This window comes from Amblyomma americanum, chromosome 5 (assembly GCF_052857255.1).
Source record: "Amblyomma americanum isolate KBUSLIRL-KWMA chromosome 5, ASM5285725v1, whole genome shotgun sequence".
NCBI classification, from domain to species: Eukaryota; Metazoa; Arthropoda; class Arachnida; order Ixodida; family Ixodidae; genus Amblyomma; species Amblyomma americanum.
The window spans coordinates 136,114,369-136,134,128 of NC_135501.1; the positions used below are offsets into that span (position 1 = coordinate 136,114,369).

General features: G+C 46.0%; 1 protein-coding gene across 3 annotated transcripts in view; it reads right to left on the bottom strand.

The window, feature by feature from the left end:
* Positions 1–813: 813 nt before the first annotated feature.
* Positions 814–19,760, bottom strand: part of LOC144132733 (uncharacterized) — a 125,962-nt gene continuing 107,015 nt past the window's right edge. Inside the window, exons 2-3 of one of the 3 annotated variants that reach the window (XR_013314921.1) lie at positions 6,198–10,956; positions 814–1,374 (exon numbers count right to left, since the gene is read on the bottom strand). Coding sequence is in view for 2 of the 3 variants with exons in the window: in XM_077665343.1 (XP_077521469.1) it covers positions 1,247–1,374; positions 6,198–6,366 (297 nt within the window). In the remaining variant the exon portion in view is untranslated. The remainder of the gene's footprint in view (positions 1,375–6,197; positions 10,957–19,760) is intronic. The other 2 variants (XM_077665343.1, XM_077665346.1) reach the window with 2 other exon arrangements.

Below are 19,760 nucleotides of genomic sequence, written 5' to 3' on the forward strand. Positions count from 1 at the left end.
TTTTATTCACAATACAAACCCTGGATAACTTTTTGAAACGATTCCCTGGTATACATGTCCACTATTTTGCCAAATTCTGACCATATGATGCATTCAGAAACCAAGAGCAAATGCCAGCCAGCCACAAATGGGCTTCTACCGCACAAGGCGGATTTAACGTTGTTGATGGCGGAACTTATCGCTGATCGATCAGAGCAACTGTGGTCAAGACCCTTTTCCCAAGCATCTCACCCAGAAGAGCTGAGCACCAGGCCGGGGGAAATCTTGTACCATTAAAAACCGGTGGGTACCCGGCGGCACTGGGGATTGAACCCAGCACCTCCCGAATGCGAGGCGGATGCTGTACCACAAGCAGTCACACTTGGCGACAAGTTCACCGGTAGGTACTTTTTATTTCTAGAGATTATATGCGCCTGTGCTGCGATTTACGACGTTTGGCTCTCGCACTCCCGTATTTAGTTATGTTGCGTAACTGCAGACGATACTAACGTCGGCGGTACCCTGTCAGCGCTATTGGGTCTGGGGATTGCAGCCTGCATATAAAATGTTATCAACGAATTACCACTTCTGCACGCGGTGTGCCCGTGCGGTGTGCATGACGTCTTTTTCTTTCAGTTCTGCAAATACGGAACAAATTCACGAACTTGCGCACCACCTTCACACGCGAGAAAAGGAAGATTCAGAAGCGCTCTGGTGCCGGCACTGACGAAATCTATGAGCCCCGCTGGGTGCACTTCAGACGGCTACATTTTTTATCGAGTGGGTGTTCATCGGAGCCCAGCATTTCTACCATGGACACTGAGGAGGGAATTGAGGTAGGTTTAAAATATGATTTGGTTCCTGCAAATATTTATTCTTTGTTGGCATTGAACATTGCAATGCTATATATGGCAGAATACAGTGTTATACATGGTTCGCATGACTTCAAGCAAATGCACAAGCAAATGTACAATCCGTCGTGCTCCTGAACAGCATTTTAAGACTCAAGAATACATCTCAAGGAGGGTATCCTCCCTACATGCAGCCAAAACGCAGCTTCTGCCCATTAGGCATCTTTTTGACAGCTGTCTAAATGTTAACATGGCAGCACGACTCATTCTTCGTGCAAGTACTCAAGGCATACCAAGCCTTCAGAAAACGATCGCCAATTAAGAGCCGGACTGGTGATGACTGGTCATAAGAAAATGGATTATACACAGAAGACTTTTTTCCTTTTATTTCAGCAGGTAGATTCTGCAGAAACCTTTCAAACCACTCTGGAACCTAAACAGATATCCACGCCTGCCAGCTGTGTTGACGCAGCTACAGGCAACCATGCAGGAAGTGTGGATGCCCAGTTCCAGGAGGATGCACTAAGGAACTCACGAACCAGGGCTGGGGAAAAAAGAAAAAATCAGGATGAAGAGAAAAACCAACGCAAACGTCTCCTCACATCAGCTGTAGAGGCATTAGAAAGTAGCCAGAGGCTGACTGCTAAAGATGACTGCGACACCTTTGGCACACTTGTAGCGCATGCCATGCGGCAAATAACCACAGGGCCTCAACGCCAGTTGGCCATGTTGCAGGTCTACCAGTCTGTAGTGAAGTGTAGTTTGTCCGTTAATGGCACAAACACTGATGTTAATGTAATTGATTTGCAGCAAATATGATAACATACTATTGTTGTATCCCGTACCGTTGGGGAACTGCCCGGTCCGACTGCCCGGAGCAGCCGGAGCACCACCACGTCAAGCACCCGCCACCTACATACCTCGACCAACTCTCTTATTCCAGTTCAATGATGAATATATATACAGATGTGCGAGTCAGCTGACCAGATAGGGTGCATGCCTAGCGCCACCTAGTTTATACAAACATAACTACAGAATACAATACCACATTATTCCCCCTCAAAAGAGTTAGCAACTAACACTGGAAAAACACAATAAACACTCAATGTCTTTCATAGTCTTTAAACCACACTGGTGGTCTTCTTTGTCTCGTCGAATGCCTCAGTCCTGGAACGTCCCTTTCAACTGGCGTCTGAACAGATGGCTGCTGGGGTGGGTCGTGGTTCTCCTGCTGTGGTTCGCCAAGTGGTTTTGCTGATTCAGGCGAACAACTTTTCGGAACTGTAGGTGGTGGAACTGGTTGGGGGCAAGGTACCAGCCGACTCCGATTCCATGTGCGGCCATCATTGAGCTTGTAGGTATCTTGACCACATTGATCCACAATGGTGAATGGACTCGAGTAGCTCAGAGCGCCCTTAGGCACGTGACCAGGCAACTTGACTCTCACCGGTTGACCTGTTGTTAATGGAGAGTACTTTGCAGCTCGTCGACGGTCAGTGTAAGTCTTACTTGCTTGTTGCCTTTGTGCTACTCTGCTGTGGATGGACTTCATCGCTGCCTGCGGATCTTGAAAAAACTCTTTACCTGGCGCTCCTACAACATCAAGTTTTGTTCTGGGATGACGGCCGTGAAGAAGGACGGAAGGCTTCACTCCTGTGGTCGCATGTGGTGTGAAACGGTAGACTCCCAGGTATTCGGTGATAGCTTCCTTCAAAGGCCGATGTTCTTGTGCGCAGACTTGAACGTACTCTTTGAGTACTCGATTAAACCTCTCTACCTGCCCGTTAGCTTGCGGATGATAGACTGCCGAATACGTATGAGCGATGCCACGTTCTTTGAGGAAACTGTCAAACTCCAAGGCTGTAAACTGAGCACCATGATCACTCACAATCTCGTCTGGATATCCTTCCCTGCTGAAGATGCTTCGCAGAAAGGAGATGACTGTTGCAGTTGTCACCCTTGCTGAGAAACAAACCTCAGGCCACTTGCTGTAGTAATCGATGGCTGTAATGGCAAAACGGCAATCTGCAGGCACTTCGGAAAAAGGGCCCACAATATCGATGCCTAGCTTCTGCCATGGTGCAGATGGGAATGCAACTGGCTGCAGAGGTGGTGTCACGGGTTTTGCAGACTTGTCAACAGATTGGCATACCGCGCAGGATGCAATGAATTGTTCTACTTGCTTGCACATAGCAGGCCACCAGTATTGCTCACGTAGTCGCTGCTTTGTCCTCGTTATTCCCGGATGAGACTCGTGGGCTGCGTCAAGAAGCCGTGCTACGAGGGACGAAGGTACCACAAATTTGTCACCACGAAGCAGGAGGTCTCCAACGACTGAGAGCTCAGTTTGCACCCGGTAGAACGGAACTGCTTCGGCAGGCAACATCTTCACTGCGGGCCATGCCGATGTCACCCACTTTATAACCTGCTGCAGCAACGGGTCCTGCATCGTTTCAATGACAAACTCTTCATGAGTAATGCATGTTGAGACAACACAAACAGTCTCTTCTTCCTCTTCCTCCACACGACCTGGAAGGGGCATCCTTGAAAGAGCATCAGCAACAGTATTCTTGTCACCCTTGTGAAATTCAATCGTGAAGTTGTATGCCAACAGCCTGGCGTGCCACCTCGCAATCCGGAACGGTCGGCGACCTACTCCCTTTGTACTAAGGAGTGTGACCAGAGCCTGGTGATCGGTGCGTAATATGAATGAACGACCCCAAAGGTACACTCTCCAATATTCGCATGCCCACAAGCAAGCAAGGGCTTCCAATTCCCCTACAGAATACTTCTGTTCCTGTGAAGTAAGCCTGCGAGAAGCAAAAGCAATCGTCACCAGTTCATCATTCCTTGTCTGTTGCAACACTGCTCCCAAGCCAATGGATGAGGCATCCGTAGTGACAATAATGTCACCCGCAGGATCAAATAGCTGTAAACATCTTGTGGCCAGGGAACATTTCAGTTGCTCGAAACAAGCTTGTCTTGCAGGGTTCCATGTGAATGTGGCATTCTTACGTAGCAACTCTCGAAGAGGCTCGACAACCACCGCATAGTCAGGTATAAATTTGGCGTAGTAGCCTACCATGCCCAAGAATGAGCGCAGAGTACCGACATTTGTTGGGGCTGGCACAGCCTTGATGGCATAAATGTTACTTTGTAAAGGGCGTATTCCCTTGTGACTGATCCTGTGACCAAGGAAGTCGACTTCTTGCACATTAAAAATGCATTTGTCATTCAACTTCAATCCAGCCTTTGCAATCAAGTGCAGAACTTGTTTCAAATTCTTGAAGTGCTCTTCACGTGTGCTTCCGTACACAATGACATCATCTATGTAGCACAAATTGTTTTTGCAGTTCTGCAAAATAGTGGCCATCATTTTCTGAAACGCAGACGGTGCTGATGCAAGACCGAAACAGACGCGCTTGAATCTGTACAGTCCACTATCGGTTATGAAGGTAGTCAGTTCCCTGCTTTCAGGGCTTAGCAGAACTTGGTGATATGCAGCTGCTAAATCAATCTTTGAAAAGTAATTTGCGCCATGAAGTTTGTGCAATATTTCTTCCGTGTGCGGCAGTGGAAATTTGTCAACGACAATCGCTTTGTTTGGTTCGCGCAGATCGACACAAATTCTTATCTTGCCGTTTTTCTTTGCTACTACTACGATTGGAGACACCCATTCAGACGTGTCAATCTTTTCTATGACATCTTCTTGCTCAAGGCGCTGCAGCTCTTCGCGTACTCGGTCTCGCATTGAAAATGGCAAACGCCGCAACTTAGCAACAACAGGCGTGATTCCTTCTCTTATCTTGACCTTATGGACAAAATTTGTTGCAAGCCCTAACTTGCCATCAAACAAGTGCGGAAACTGGCAAAACAGTTCACTCACGGTCAAGGCCTTCTGGCGCTTGCGTAATATGGGTGCATTGCAATGACGTACCGTTGATTTGCAGACGCAGCGTTTCGACAGCGTCGATGCCGAGAATGTCAGTACCGTCCTTGACGACGTAGAAGAGAATGTCGGCCTGCCGATCCTGGAAGATGACTGGCGCCGTGAAACACCCCTCGATGGTTATTCTGCGGCGAGAGAAATCGTAGAGTGACGCTGATGTTGGCTGCAAAGGGAAGCGTTTCAACCTTGAATACGTGGCGTTCGACAGAATGGAGACAGCAGAACCCGTGTCTACGAGGAAACGTATAGGAACATCTTGTACGAAGACTTCTGTGTGTATCCCTCCTTTGCACTGCCGGTCGAGAAGCAACACGTTGAGATCGCCGGATGCACTGCAGGTGTCGACTTCTCGGACAGCAAGGGCCCTTTCGTCAGGCATGCCGCTTCTACAGACACGCTGAAAATGTCCTCGTTTGCCACATTTGCTGCAAGTTTTACCCCGCGCCTTGCATGTCTTGGAATCTGCAAGATGCCCTGAAGACCCGCAACGGAAACAGGACTTCGGCTGCTGCGAACGCGGTAACTGCGTTTCTGAGCGGCATGGCATCCGATGTTTTTCGACCTTTTGAACGCTCGCAGCCGATGACTGCAGCTCAAGTGAGTATTTCGTGGCTTCTTCGATACTGTTTGCAATAGCCAGTGCGCGTTCAAGAGTGAGCGAAGTGCCTTCAAGCAGTAAGCGTTCCCGAAGAACAGGGTTGCACGTTTTCGCTACAAGTTGGTCACGAATAAAATCGTCAGCCTGCTTACCGAAGTCGCAACTTAATGCCAGCTCACGCAACGCCGTGACGAACGCTGTTGCAGTCTCCCCGGGCAGTTGGGTGCGTTGTCCGAACCGATGCCGCTCCACGACGACGTTCGTTTTAGAAGTGAAGTAAGCGTCCAACGTAGCCACCGCTGCATCGTACTCGTCGCTCGTACCGCTTCCTTCCTTTCCTTCTGTAGGCGGCGTCGACGATTTCTCCTCCGGCAACGCGTAGTACAAGCGTTGGCCTTCCACACCCAAACAGTGTAGCAGCAAAGCTTTACGGCGCGCAGGTGGGTGAGCGTCGCTCCCGGACGCCAGGAGATAGTTCTTGAAAAGGCGGTGCCACTGCGTCCAAGGAATGGCGGGCTTCCCGGGCGTCGGCAGGAACTCGGGCGGTTGATGCAGGCTCATTGCTTCCGCGTTCGGTTACTTCACCACTCGTCGCCAACTGTTGTATCCCGTACCGTTGGGGAACTGCCCGGTCCGACTGCCCGGAGCAGCCGGAGCACCACCACGTCAAGCACCCGCCACCTACATACCTCGACCAACTCTCTTATTCCAGTTCAATGATGAATATATATACAGATGTGCGAGTCAGCTGACCAGATAGGGCGCATGCCTAGCGCCACCTAGTTTATACAAACATAACTACAGAATACAATACCACAACTATGACACCAGTCGCCACTGCCAGCTGAGTTGACCTTCTTTATAGAAGTAGTCTTTAAAATCTCTGATCCTTCGAGCCTCCTGGCTACAATTGCTTCCTCTTTTCTTGAGTGGCTGCACTGCGCCTGCTTGGCAGTCTGAATGCTGCCCCGTTCCCCGCTGTATATCTCCTGCAAAGAGCATTAAAACATCAAACTGACGTGACAGCTGTTTTTTGATATTGAACTAGGTAACACTTACTCTGCAGTATGAAATTGTTTCTCACAATTGTACCACAGATTCTGCATACATGCACCTGCATCAGGTCATGCTACAAGTTTAAAAGACCATTGTATGCAGTCTGCTTGCAGTGGATTTCAGAATAGTAGTATCAAATTACTTGCATGCATCCCTGGCTTGCATGGATGCCTATCCTACTGAACTATTTCTTGGGACATAAGCATTTTCTATATTCAATGGCAAATGATATAATATTATGACACCTCATCAGCCTCGTCTAGCCCAGCTTAACTTGAGCTAAGGAATATTAGAATAAATGCTGTAACTGAGGAAATTAGTAATCTGTCTTGTTATATCAGGAATTTTTCCAAATTTCTGTTTCATGATAGAAAGCATTAGTTGTTTATACCACACAAAACACCCCAAACTTCACTTCTTTGTAATGATTAACAGGTTATTTAGATAAGATTTCATATGGTAGATTAGACCAAAACTAAAGTATGGCTGCGTCATCACCTATAGATTCACAAACATAAATAGTATGCTGACACAGATCCCAGAGAATTGGCTGCACAATCATTCTCTTCAAAGTTATGATCATAGTTTGTCTAGACATCCTGAGAACTAAGTGCCATGATGAGTACAAGAAGACCGACGTCTCGTGGTTGGCAAAAAAAAAAGCAACGTGGATAGAAATTGCAAAAATTTGCAATTTCAACCATGGGATTCGCGCCGTGATCATTTACAGTTGAAGAAATGTTGGATGGACCTAAAGCAGAGATGGAAAGAAGCAATCGCTAAACAAAAGCGGGAGCGCCACAAGACTGGTAAGCGCGCATTGAAAGTTTTGCATGGCTGGCACATGTTGGGCGTTTATATTTCGTTCGCCCTCATCTTTTGTATTCAGTGGATGGGTGTGTGCCAGTTCAGCGTGCTGAGCATAATTACGGTCGTAAGCGCTATGGAAAACATCATTATGGAAAATGTGGGACTAGGACAAGAAAAATAAGCTTGAAGTGATGCTTTTCGCACCCCATGTTATTAGTTACTTTATGACCACACGTACAGTGAGGCCGTAATAAAACGCGATAGCATGCGCTCTGTTCACTTACTTTTCTGCAAAACTGTCCTTTGCTCCTCTAATGCTGCATTGCAACACCAACATAATTTGTTCTTCCCATTTGTGTGCTAAAGTCTATTTATTCTGTTTCAGAACTGTCAACTGTCTCATCAGGACCATGACATCCCGTTTTACAGCACAAGCACTGCGTCAAGGCTCTAACAGTGCAAAGATAATTAAAGACTTCGTTCAGGTTCTATCACGCGGGGAAGTGCGTGCAAATGGAGCAGGATTCCCGAGTCTGTCAGCGGCAGTTGGCCTTAAGGTCACACTTTTTTGCACCCTCGCATTGTTGTACTACTTAAGCACACAAGGCTTCAAGCATTTCATGGCGTCTTGTTTAAGCCAAGACCCACTGAAGAACTTCTTTGGCATCGTAAGGCAGTCCTGTGGATCTAATAATCATCCAACACCAACCCAGCTTTTGATAGTTGTAAATTGCCTTTCGTGCCATTCAAGTGCACTGCACTTGAATGGCAGGGAACGGCGAGGCCTGCGCTCATATTCCTGTCATTCTTTTCTTCATCGAGTACAGTGTGCGTGCTCGGCAAGAGCGTTCTTGCACCGACAGCGTGAATGCCTGGCTTCCAGCCCACGTACGAAAAGTGGAAGTGTGGCCCATTGCTGCCATGGATTTCGTCGGCTCAACTGTGAAAGCACTTCAGTTTGTGCGCCCAGCGTGACCGAGTGTACTAAGGCCCCTGCTCCAACGAAAGAAGAGTGGAACTTCTTCTTCGGGGATCTTTTAAAGTCCGGACATCGGCCAGTTGTGACGAGCACGGACCCCAAGTGCAGCGACATGCATGTGCCTGCGGCAAGAGCCTGCAATGGTGCAGACCTGCGTCGACTGTACGACCGCACTGCACAGAGCTTGTCTTCCCTTACAAAAATAAGCATTGCCATTTCGTTGACCAAATGTTGACATCTTATAGAATCAATAACTACAGGTAAAATGTAGATAGCAAAAATAAAAAACACAACCATACTATAAAAAAAAAACAGAAAATAAATGCAAAATTCACGAACATTTTTTTGCTCAACTAATTACACATGCCTATATTGCAAAAAAAAGAAACATGTATAATATAGAAATCATATATACCTTTCAGAAAAAAGGTGCAAAATCATGCAGTTACACACATACAAGTAATACACAAACGTCAAGAGAACAAATCAATTTAACAATGTCAATATTCAAAAGGAACAAAAACGCATGAGTGTGAAATTCACTATTTGTGCAGCCAACATTAGTTTGTCCTGGTTGTGGCTCTACGATTGTTGCCACATAAGGCCTACTGACATTACACAGCCTCAAGAAGGAATCTCTCATGCAGTGGACACAGGAACATATAGTTTGTGCCATCCAAGCAGATACACTTGATAATTTTTGCGGCATTCACAACACAACTGTGAGTAGTGGATTCCACTTCTACAAAATTCAAAACGTTGTCCAGAGGAAGACCCACAAGCAACTGCTGCTTTGTGTCAAAAATATTGATGCAAACACTCACTTTCTCACTGCCTGTTCTGCATGAGCTGCCTTCACAAATAATTTTGACAATGTGGCCAAAAAGTCCATTGGCATACACATATGAATTTTTTCAGCGAGATTTGTCTAGCCTTGCTGTACAAAAAAAACATGAAGGGCCCAATCAACATTTTCTGAAACTGTATCTTTTTCACTAGGTTGGCCTTTACCCAAAAGCAAAACAACTCCTTTTTTCACAGCATTCTTTCAAAGACCATAGCCTTTGACCAAAGATTTAAAGAGGGAATGTTTCCGGTCCTTATTTTCTGTTATAGTATTTAACGACCACAACTTCGACAGCATTTGAAGCATGCTAAACTTCTGAATCACCTGAAGGTGTGCATATCGAGTGCCATTTACCAGTCTTCCCAGCTTTCCATTCATGGACTCAAATGGAAAAAGTGAATACCCCCACAGGGGACCCCAGTTCACAACACTTTCCACAAGGTGTATGAGGTGAGAGTTGTAGCTCATGTATTCCATGCCATAGAGTTCCTTATACTCTAAAAGGAATTTGGCCATCTCTTTCTTTAGCTTCAAAACTTGTTGTATACAGACAGAAGGTCCAAGGAGGTAGTGCATCATACCTACGAACTTCAACCAATGGCAGTACTCTCTTTCAGGAATGCGATCTTTTAGAACAATCGGTGAATAGAAAAGTAGCCAACTGCGCCAGTCTGCAGCCTTCCAGTCCTTAATGTCATATAAAGACCTTGGCAGTCTCGACATTTCCCAAAGTGGGGTGAGGCCTGAAAGACAGCTGTCAGCACTAGCCAGACGACGACGGAATGGAGACTTTTTACATCGTTTAGAGTTGAGCCACATAAACATGGTCATTCGCGCAAAGCCTAAGCAAACTGCGTGCATGTAGTCCACTCTTGACACAAGAGTGAAAAATGCAAGCAGGGAAAGCACAGACGGACCTTTGATACCACAACTAGGAGTTTTCTTTGTCCTGGCTTTGTTGGCATGCGCAGTGAATGATTCTGGAGTTCTCAACTTTCCTTCTGAGGCAGATTGTGGATAAACACGGCAAAACCCATTGCCCTTTGAAACGATGATGCCTGTATCCTCGCACCATGCACATCCATTAGCCCCATTGAATTGCATGGTGTTCATTATCTCGCATCTTGCAACGGTGTCAACAGCAAAAGGGCCAGGATATGCTTTTGTCACGTGCATGTCCCCGTTGTCATCACGCCATGTCAGTCCGTTAGTTGAAAGGCTATTCAACATCTTTACAAGGGGAAGCAAAAAAGAGTTCATGACAGGCTTTTTTGGACCTAGCCACAAGCCTGCAAGAAGTAAACTTTGAATATGCTGTTTATAAGGCAATTCATTTATCATTAAAAAAATTGGCCACATGGATACCTTTGAGCTCTGGAAAAGGGGCATGCCATCTGTATTTAGTGTGAAGGTCACATCACCTGGAGCTAAAGGCAACTTATTGTAGTCCACGCTCTGAGTAATGTCCTCCACATCATAGGACATGGCTCCATAACGATTTTGTAGAATGCCAGACTGCAGTATGTCACGCAGCTGGGCTTCAACATCAAGGATGAAGAAAAATGATGACGACTTCACAAGGCCGTCTAAGGTGTGTTCACTCTTGCATTGCTGGCAGGAGACCTTTTCTTCAGTTATTTCTCCTATATATGCCATACACACATCGCAAAAGAAGTGTCTAACATGCTGTGCTTCTGCACCACAAAACTGCCGAAAGAAAGAATACTTTGATGTTGGGTACAGTGTTTCAGTAGGCAGGTGGGCTTCAATGAGCTGCACCAAGCTCTCAGTTGCTTCCTTAGAGCAACCATGACGCAAGCTGTGTGCCATCACCAGAAGGTAACTTTCAGCTCTGGTAAGCTTTGCTCCAAAGAACAATGGCTCTCCCTAGAGAAATAAAAGAAAAACAAATGAACCCCTTCATGGGACTATAAAACAATAAAAATGCAAAAAACGCACAAAATTTCCAGACCATCAATTTTCTCTACTCTAAGACAATAAGACTGCAATATCCGTACTGCTGCCACCCCCTTCGTTTAGAATGAACACCAGCCAAAAAGGACGAAGAAAAAGAGGAGAGAAAGCCACACAAACTAACGTATCTGCTGCTTGCCTTGCTGGGGGAGGTAAAGCTGTTGTAAGTCTCTCTTCATTTTGTGGCTTTCATCTTGTCATTCATTCTTTTTGACTGGGGTTGGTTTAAAAGAATGTACCAACTAGCCCAGATTTCGACTCTCCTGCATCCCGTTATCTTCCCATCCTTTAAAGCTCCCACTGTTGGGCACATCTGGATCATCTGGGCAATCAAAGCAATCAATCGAGAGCGTTAATTCTCAGGTCCACGTGAATAAAGCTTTCAATGGGTTCAATGCAGCAGTTTTTGGTTATGACATACTACGACTAAGCCGACGGCATCGCCGTGGAGAAAAAAATTGTGGCTCCAATCCACACTGTGAAGGTGGTTGGACAGTAGCTGTACAACAACATCCAATTACCAATTGAGATATCACTAGAAAATTCACACACGTGGCTGTACAAAGTGAGAAAGCTGCCATTGACCCCTATCTGAGCTTCTATCCCAGAATCGACGGAAACCAAGTCCGCAACCAAGTTTCGTCGCGGCGCCTGTTTCCTCGGCCGGCTCGAGCAGCGCTAACTAGCGCAGCTGCCCAATCGAAGTGGCGTTCGTTTACGGCGTAGTTACGCGCGGCTATCGCGCCGAGCGACTACCGGCCGAATCTCCGGTGCACGTGGATTCCAAAACGGCAGTCTGAATACCACGCGCGAGGAAAACATGCTTGCGGAGCAGGAGTTCGTCTGCTACCTGCACCTGAAACATGGCGGCCGGCGGGTGCACCAGTGCATATATTACCTATACCAGAGTCGCTCAATACTTCTACTGGTCAAAAACTTCGCCGTCACGCTATGGGAGAGCTTTGTGCGCTGCCAGCAGCGGCCGCAGTGCAGCGCTGCGTGCAGCGGAGGGGCATCGCGGCGGCGGCGACCGAAGGCGGCAGCTGCTGTCAGTCCGGAATCGCGTGGCATGTGTGCTCACAGTTTTCGGCTTCTCCCTGTGCTGTGTCTTATGAAAATGTGCCCTGGGTGTGCCTGAAAGTCAGGTCAGGATGCCGCGTACTTGTTGCGTACCTGGATGCCGCTCCGGGTACTGGGGAAACGAAGAAAAAGTGTTGATGTTCTGCCTGCCCAGTGACAGCGACCGGCGGGTAAAATGGAAGCGCGCCATACCATGCCAAGAAACTTCTGGCTTCAGTTTTGACTCCCCGCATGTGCGTGTCTGTGAAAAGCACTTCGATGCGAGTGACATTGTGCGTGCAGATCAATGGGTAGTTGATGGCGTGGTTGTAACGTCGCAGCGCGATGTGCCAAAACTTTCGCCGGATGCCGTGCCGAGGATTTTCGAAGGCCTCCCTGCGTATTTGTCAAATCCGAAAAAGCGCAGAACTCACTCGCCTCGGCAGCTCAAGGTTACCAAGCGTTGCCGAGAACCGTCAGCTGATCTGGAGAACTCTGGCGCTGCAGCGACGATGTGCTCGAGTTCGACGGGCACAGATGCAACGGAGACTGACGCAGGTAATGAAAGTAGACATGCGTGTGCCTTGTTGCTTGCCACGGGAGATCTATGAGTGAAGTTTTCCCTTCTTGCTTTTACGTAGGCACTGAGGTGAACGGAAACGGACGTGTAGATGCCGCCTGTCAAACGGAGGGAGCTGTATGCAGCTTCTCGCAGCTAAAAAAATTGAAGGCACATATCCGCTGCTTGGAGCAACGACTTCAGCGCTGCCAACTGAAGCTCGCCAGGGTGGCAGCTCAAGAGGCGAAACACCGAAAAACTGAACTAAATTTGCGCAAGCTGTCAAAGCATGAAAAGTTAATTTTTGATCAGTGTTTAATGAAAGTGAACGTGAAGTCGCCAAAAGCAGTACGGTAAGCTTCAAATAGATAGGCACATTACTCAGCGTTTTATTTATTGAGATTTGTACATTTTGCCTGCTTCGCTACGAAAAAAAAAAGAAAACTTTTCCAACAGGTACAAGAAGGAATGGCTTCATGACTGCATGCTGCTGAAGATAAAATCGACATCGGTGTACATATTTCTTCATGAAAATGGGTTTCTTCCCCTGCCACATCCTCGCACGTTGTACACTTATTTGAAGAATCTAAAAGCAGAGTGGATTTGACAACAATTTGTTTCATATTTTGAGGGAAAAGCTACAAGGTCTGCCTGAAAGGGAACGTCGAGGTGTGCTTTTATTAATTAAGGTTTAAAATGGTGACTAATTTGTATTTCCTGACAATTCACTCTGTATATTTTCTTCACTTTCAGGAGTTTTGATGTTTGATGAAATGAGCGTGAGGAAGAGTGTTCACCTACGAGAAAGTGACATGAGGCTTCTGGGTAAAGTTGATTTCGGTGAATACACCAGGGAATCTGATCACTTCAAGGATGGCGATCACGTTTTGGTGTTTGTGTTTCGGCCATTCCTTGGCGGTTGGTCACAGACCGTTGGTGTGTTCTGTGAGTCTGGTGCTGCTCCAGGCACAGTCCTTGCAAAACTCTTGTTGGAGTGTATTGTTCACCTTTGTAACGCTGGAGTGGTTATAGATGCAGTCACTTGTGACAATTCCGCATCTAATAGGTCAGCTTTGAGCTCACTAGGCAAATATTTTACTGTATAAGACGTATTAGTGGTATTAAATTTGCGAATTGTACATCACACATATGGCAATTTTCTTTAGGTGTCAGTGGAGAAATCAATGGACTGCAGACCTCTTTTCAACATCCATGTGATCCCGGGAGAACCATTTATGCTGTGATTGATCCGCCACACATATTTAAGTGCATACGAAATACTTTTTTGAACAGCTGCCTGGTGACAAAGAAGTCTGTCATTCTTACTACTCGGCCTTGCTGGAATATGAGGAGCAGCAGTCTGGGCTACGTGCTGTCCCAAAACTCACAAAAGCTCATATATTTCCGAATCCATTTCAGAAAATGAGTGTGAAGCTTGCAGCTCAGGTATGTTTACGTGCTGGTTACAGGATGCTTTCATTTGTGGTTAATGAGCCTTATAGTATATTTCTTACTTTTCAGTTGCTGAGTGAAAGTACAGCTTCAGCCATGGAATTCTACAGCAAACAAGAGAACTGCAAGAAGCTTCATGGATCCATAGACACTGCTCATTTCACAAGGCGCATGAACAATTTATTTGACTGCCTGAACACTAAGTGCACAGAGCAGGTTCTGTTCAAAGAAACTGAACATATTGCAGTGAGTAGTATAATTACGGTTCTTTGCTATTAGTAATTGGCTATATTAAGAAAAAATTTTGTGCATTATGCAAAGAAAAAACTTTTTGTTTTCAGACTCTGAAAGACAACATTGCATGGCTCGATGCTTGGTCTGCTTATATCAATCAAATCTTTGCCAAAACAGCAACAAATTTTCTTCTTAAGCAAGCCAACTTGTGCTGCTCTCAGAATAACATTGCATAGCACTGTGTCCCTTATAGAACGTCTCCTCACTGCTGGCTTCCGTTACGTTCTCGTAGGAACTATTGGACAGGACCCCTTAGAGGTAAGCCAGAAAGGTATGCCTGTCAGAAAATGTAATGTCCTATTCAGGTTGCCTCTTGTGCTCGCTGCCACATTCTTAGAGCTATTACATGTTTAATGCTTATAAAGTGCCTAGCGACGAATGAATGCATGTTTATGTCCTCTTTTTTCTAGCGATTTTTTGGCATAGCTAGACATGTGGCCGGAGATGGAGGTCAACCAACTATCCAGCAGTTCTTGTTTATCTACCGTATGCTGAGTGTCAACAACTTGGTACGGCCTCCAAAAAGAGCGTCAGTCGAAGGTGAAGCACCAAAGTTGCTCCTCAAGTTGCAAGATATTGACTGCAAGAAAGCGCCTTCTCCAACTCATGTAAGTTACGAATTTTTGTTTTGTGACAAGCTTCTATGCAGTTTTTCATTGCATATAAGCAACAGTACTGCAAATTGTGTATTTATCAGGCCGATACACTGGCTGTGCTCTTCGATGATATTCTTTTACAGCCTGCTGACTGCATGGAAGGCAACAGTGGCACAATGCAGCCTATGTCACCCAAGGAGTGCATTCTAGATCATCTTGCTGGCTACGTGGTCAAGAAGTTTGCAACGATGGCTTGCTCGTGCTGTGTCCAAACCTTAAAAAATTCAACTCGGAAGCCAAATGATTTGACAGCAATAAGATCAAAAGGCTATCTACAGGTGCCTTCAGATCACTTGCTTGGCCTTTTAAAAATAGTAGAAGGCTATGTGGAGGAGTTCACAGTAGAGAAAATTGCATGCCCTAATCTCTACATGAATATTATTGAAAGCATATTGCATGACAATAGAATTCCCTCTGCTAGCGTGGGCTGTCCATCACATTTCGTGGCAACTACTGCAGAAGTTATTCATTTTTTTTCTGAGATGCCGGCTGCATTTCTTCACCAGAGAAAAAAACAAGAAGTCCAGGGAATCATCGCGCCGGTCTTGTCCGGCAAGTGGAGGGAAGAAGTTGAGCTAAACGTTGTTAAACCATTCCGAGTTATGTAGCTCTGTCATGCCTCTGCAAAATGAAAAGATTTGTGTGATTTTTCGCTTTAAATGTTGTTGTCCTGTTTTCATGAATAAAACTATTGACCCCACTTTCTTCATCTTTGACGTTGGAAACTGTTCTGACTTAGTTTACTTTATTAATGATGGTCTCGGTCATGAAGAAGAATTACTTGATTGTATTGATAAATTATCAATAACAGTTGCAATGAAAACGAATAAAAGCAGAATGAAAACTACAAAATACTGTATGTGCAACCTTAACCCTTTATAAGGCAATGGGACATATACATCCCACTTTTTACGCCGCCGAAAAGGGCTCTTCAAAGGCATTGGGAAGCATGCATCCCATTTTTTACTGTGCTGCCATCTATCTGTGAATACTGTAATTACTTTTGAAAGTAGTTTTGCTGCTTTCCGACAGGTGGTACTAGGCGTCCGTTGTTTGGAAAATTGTGTCTCCGTTCGGGAAGGCGAAGGAATTTTTTTCTTGTTGTGTCTCCAAACAAGAATAATTCGAGATGTCAGGTGAGCATTTCCGTTTCTCTGCTTCAAAACAAAGCCCACTAGCTTGTATGAATCGCGTTTTTGAGGAATACAAGCAATATTTAGCCTGGAAATCTTGTATAAATAGGACCACCCTTAGAAGAAGAAGAAAGGGAATTTTAATGAAAGAAAGGCGGAGAGGTCGGCCGGTGGTAACAGGGCCCTGGCCTGCTACTCCACACAGGGGAAAGGGAAGAGGAGGAAAAGGAAAGTGTGAATGAAGGCTGATGATGGCATAATACAATGAGTTTCACGGGTGATGTCTATGCACACGCACACACACACACACACAACACTGGCTGGCGCTCGCATCGCGGTTACTGGACACACATAAAACTCAAAACTGGTGTCTGCAACACAACACCGACACATGTCATTAACCATGTAGGTTGTGCACAGGCGGTCACAAACGAGTATCCAGGCCTGTTTCACACAAAAAGTTGAGCAGGGCTTTTGTCACACGCCACCAATCAGAACGTCTCGTCCTTGCGCCCAGAAGAGTTTCCTCAGAGAGAGGGCGAGAGTCCAGGTTTTTCACGGTCGCCTCCAATGTTGTTCTTTCAGAAGTATACTTCGGGCACGCGCAAAGAAGGTGTCCAATAGTCTCTGGTGTGTTGCACTGTGCGCAATTTGGGTTACTTTCGATGCCGATCTTGTGAAGAAAACAGCATGAGTTATGCTAGGACTAACTTCCCGATTTTCGGGGCAATGTGTTGAGGAATACGTTACTCAAACTTTTATATTTTGTTTGTTCTTGAAAATGCAGATAATCGATTTCTGACGGCAGCAGAAGCGCTTGAGCTATATTTTAGCCTTCCGGACGACCCCACGTCGAGTGACTCGGATGGGGATACAGACGTCGACTTCGTACCAGAGCTCGCTCCGCCAGACTCTGATGACGAAAGCGGCGACGATGGAGCAGCAGCTTCAACAAGCAGACCTAAAAAGCACAAGGCTATTTACACGAGAAAGACAAGGAAACGACCGAAAGCGCCTGCAGTTTCTGCTGAAGAAGAAGTCGAAGAGGAGCCTGGAGTCTGGGGTAGCAGCGAACCGGAGCACGCCGTCCGCGACCTGAAAATTTGGGACCCACAGTTCTCATCAAAATCACCGGCGAGGCCGTGTGAAGCTTTTGCTCTATATTTTGACGACAGTGTCATGCATACACTAGTAACAGAGAAACCGGTTTGCAAAGCAGAAAAACCGCAAGCACTGGAAAGAGCTGACAATTGATGAACTTCGCGCATATTTCGGCATACTGCTGCTGATGAGCACGAATCCAAGGCATCAAATGTATCTGTACTGGAGCAGCGACAGTTTCTTCAATTGTCCCGAAATATCAAGGGTCATGTCTTTCCGCCGTTTCCAAAACATTATGAACTGTTTACATATCAACGACCTAAGCAAAGAAAAAAAGAAAGGGGAAGACGGGTACGACAGACTGTCGAGAGTACGCCCTCTCATACAAGCGCTGAATGCCAGCTTCAAAAGGCAATACCCTCCGTCAAGCCATCAATCCATTGATGAGAGCATGGTGCGCTTCAAAGGACGGTCTTCGTTGAAGCAATACCTCCCTATGAAGCCAATAAAACGCGGATATAAGGTTTGGTGCCGCGCTGACTCCCAGACAGGATACCTTATTGATTTTCAGGTTTATGAAGGGAAAGCTGCTGACCGCCCAGCCAGCATGGGTCTTGGAGAACATGTTGTGCTCTCCCTGCTTGATGGTGTGGAGCCTGGTACACAACTATATTTTGATAACTTTTTTACATCCACACGGCTAATGGAGGCCTTGAAAGAAAAGGAAATTCTGGCAGTGGGGACCGTTCGAACAAATTGCAAGAATCTCCCTGAAGAAATCAGACATGATAACAAGCTGCAGAAGGGTGACTATATATGGCGGACAAAAGGAAGCATCACGGCTTACCAGTGGAAGGATACGAAAAACGTCCACGCACTTTCCAACTTTCATCACCCGAACGACACTGCAGACGTTGTTCGAAAGCTTGCCAATGGCTCGTCCGTGTCTGTCCAATGCCCAAAGGCCATCTCAGACTACAACACCTGGATGGGTGGAGTCGACAGGTTTGACCAGAGGAGAAATGCGTATCCGGCAGACAGAAGATCTAAAAAGTCCTGGTACCGAATTTTCTACTTTCTGCGGGATGCAGCAGTAGTGAATGCTTTCCTCCAAATGAAAGAAGACAATCAAATGAGCTACCTGTGGTTCCGGCTTGTCCTCGGTCGCCAGCTGATAAACGGCCAAACCTTCAAAGGCTCTAACAAACAAGCCACAAACAAACAAACAAAGCCAATAAAAAAGGCACCAAAAATGGCCAAAAAATGGTAGGAGTTCAGGACGAAGTCCAATTTCTGGGAGATAGACACCACCCTCAGAAAGTCGCGAAAAGGAGGCGATGTCGCTGGTGCTCCAGTGCCAAGAAAGAAGCTCGCACCAATTTTTTGTGCTCTGCATGCAATGTGCCACTTTGCGCAACATGTCTTGGGCCTTTTCATGCTGGTCGAAAGTGAAATGAAAGCCCTTGAGAGGCGATGGGACAAATACGTCCCACTTTCTGAAATTTCATTGAGTGTCAGTGGGACACATCTGTCCCACTTTTTCTGAATAAACTACTTGTTCTTATGGCTTGAAATTTCATGCAAACTATTTCTGTTGGCTTCATTTAGTCAGATAACACAACATTTTTCTTAGTTCTTGAAAAAAATATACCTTGCCTTACAAAGGGTTAAAGTCAAATGTGGCACGAAGGCAGTGGCAGTAAAAAAAAAAAAATCATATGAAACAGCACTCGGTCTTCATTGCTTATTCCGGAATTCGCATCAGTGCTTCATTCATACTGATTGTAGTTATGAAAGGGAAAATAAATGTTTGCAAGTAAGCGTCTATATAGGAAATAGTGAGGCGTGGTCGCGAATTACAACAATTGTAATTTGTGGGAGGCATTAAGGCTGGTCCGAGTCTTTAAAGTGCCGTGGATCGGCTACTGAAATTTGCACTAAATGCTTCAGAAAAAAAAAAAACATGTTTTATCAACATTGTGTGTTGCATAGCATAAATAACATGCTGTAATTGCCATCGAAATTCTCGTTCTAAAGCTAGATTTCATACTAAGCCCCCTTAATCATCGTTTACCCAAATTTCCTTCAAGTAGTGCGAGCAGGCATAGCCAGGGGCGCCCATTGCCGGTGCGTGTATGCGCGCTGCGCCTCGTACCTTGAACGGACGCGCCAGCCCCGCTCCATCGGACCGGCAGGTGATCATCTCTGTATCTTAATACGGACTAGCCAGCATATACCATGCTAGCGCCTGTCTTATTTGTTTTTTAAATAGGAACTAGTATTTCGCGAGCGAGGCCCGCTGGCTTCCTGCGCAATCGGTTGCGTGCGAATTTTCCGAGTGTTACCGTGTTCGCCGGCCGCCAGTGCGCTGATAAACAGTTTTATTTTTCTCTGTGCCTTCTCCTGCCCAGAAACACATCCTTCTCACAGTAGTATCACTCCGGAGATGTATTTATTTGCATT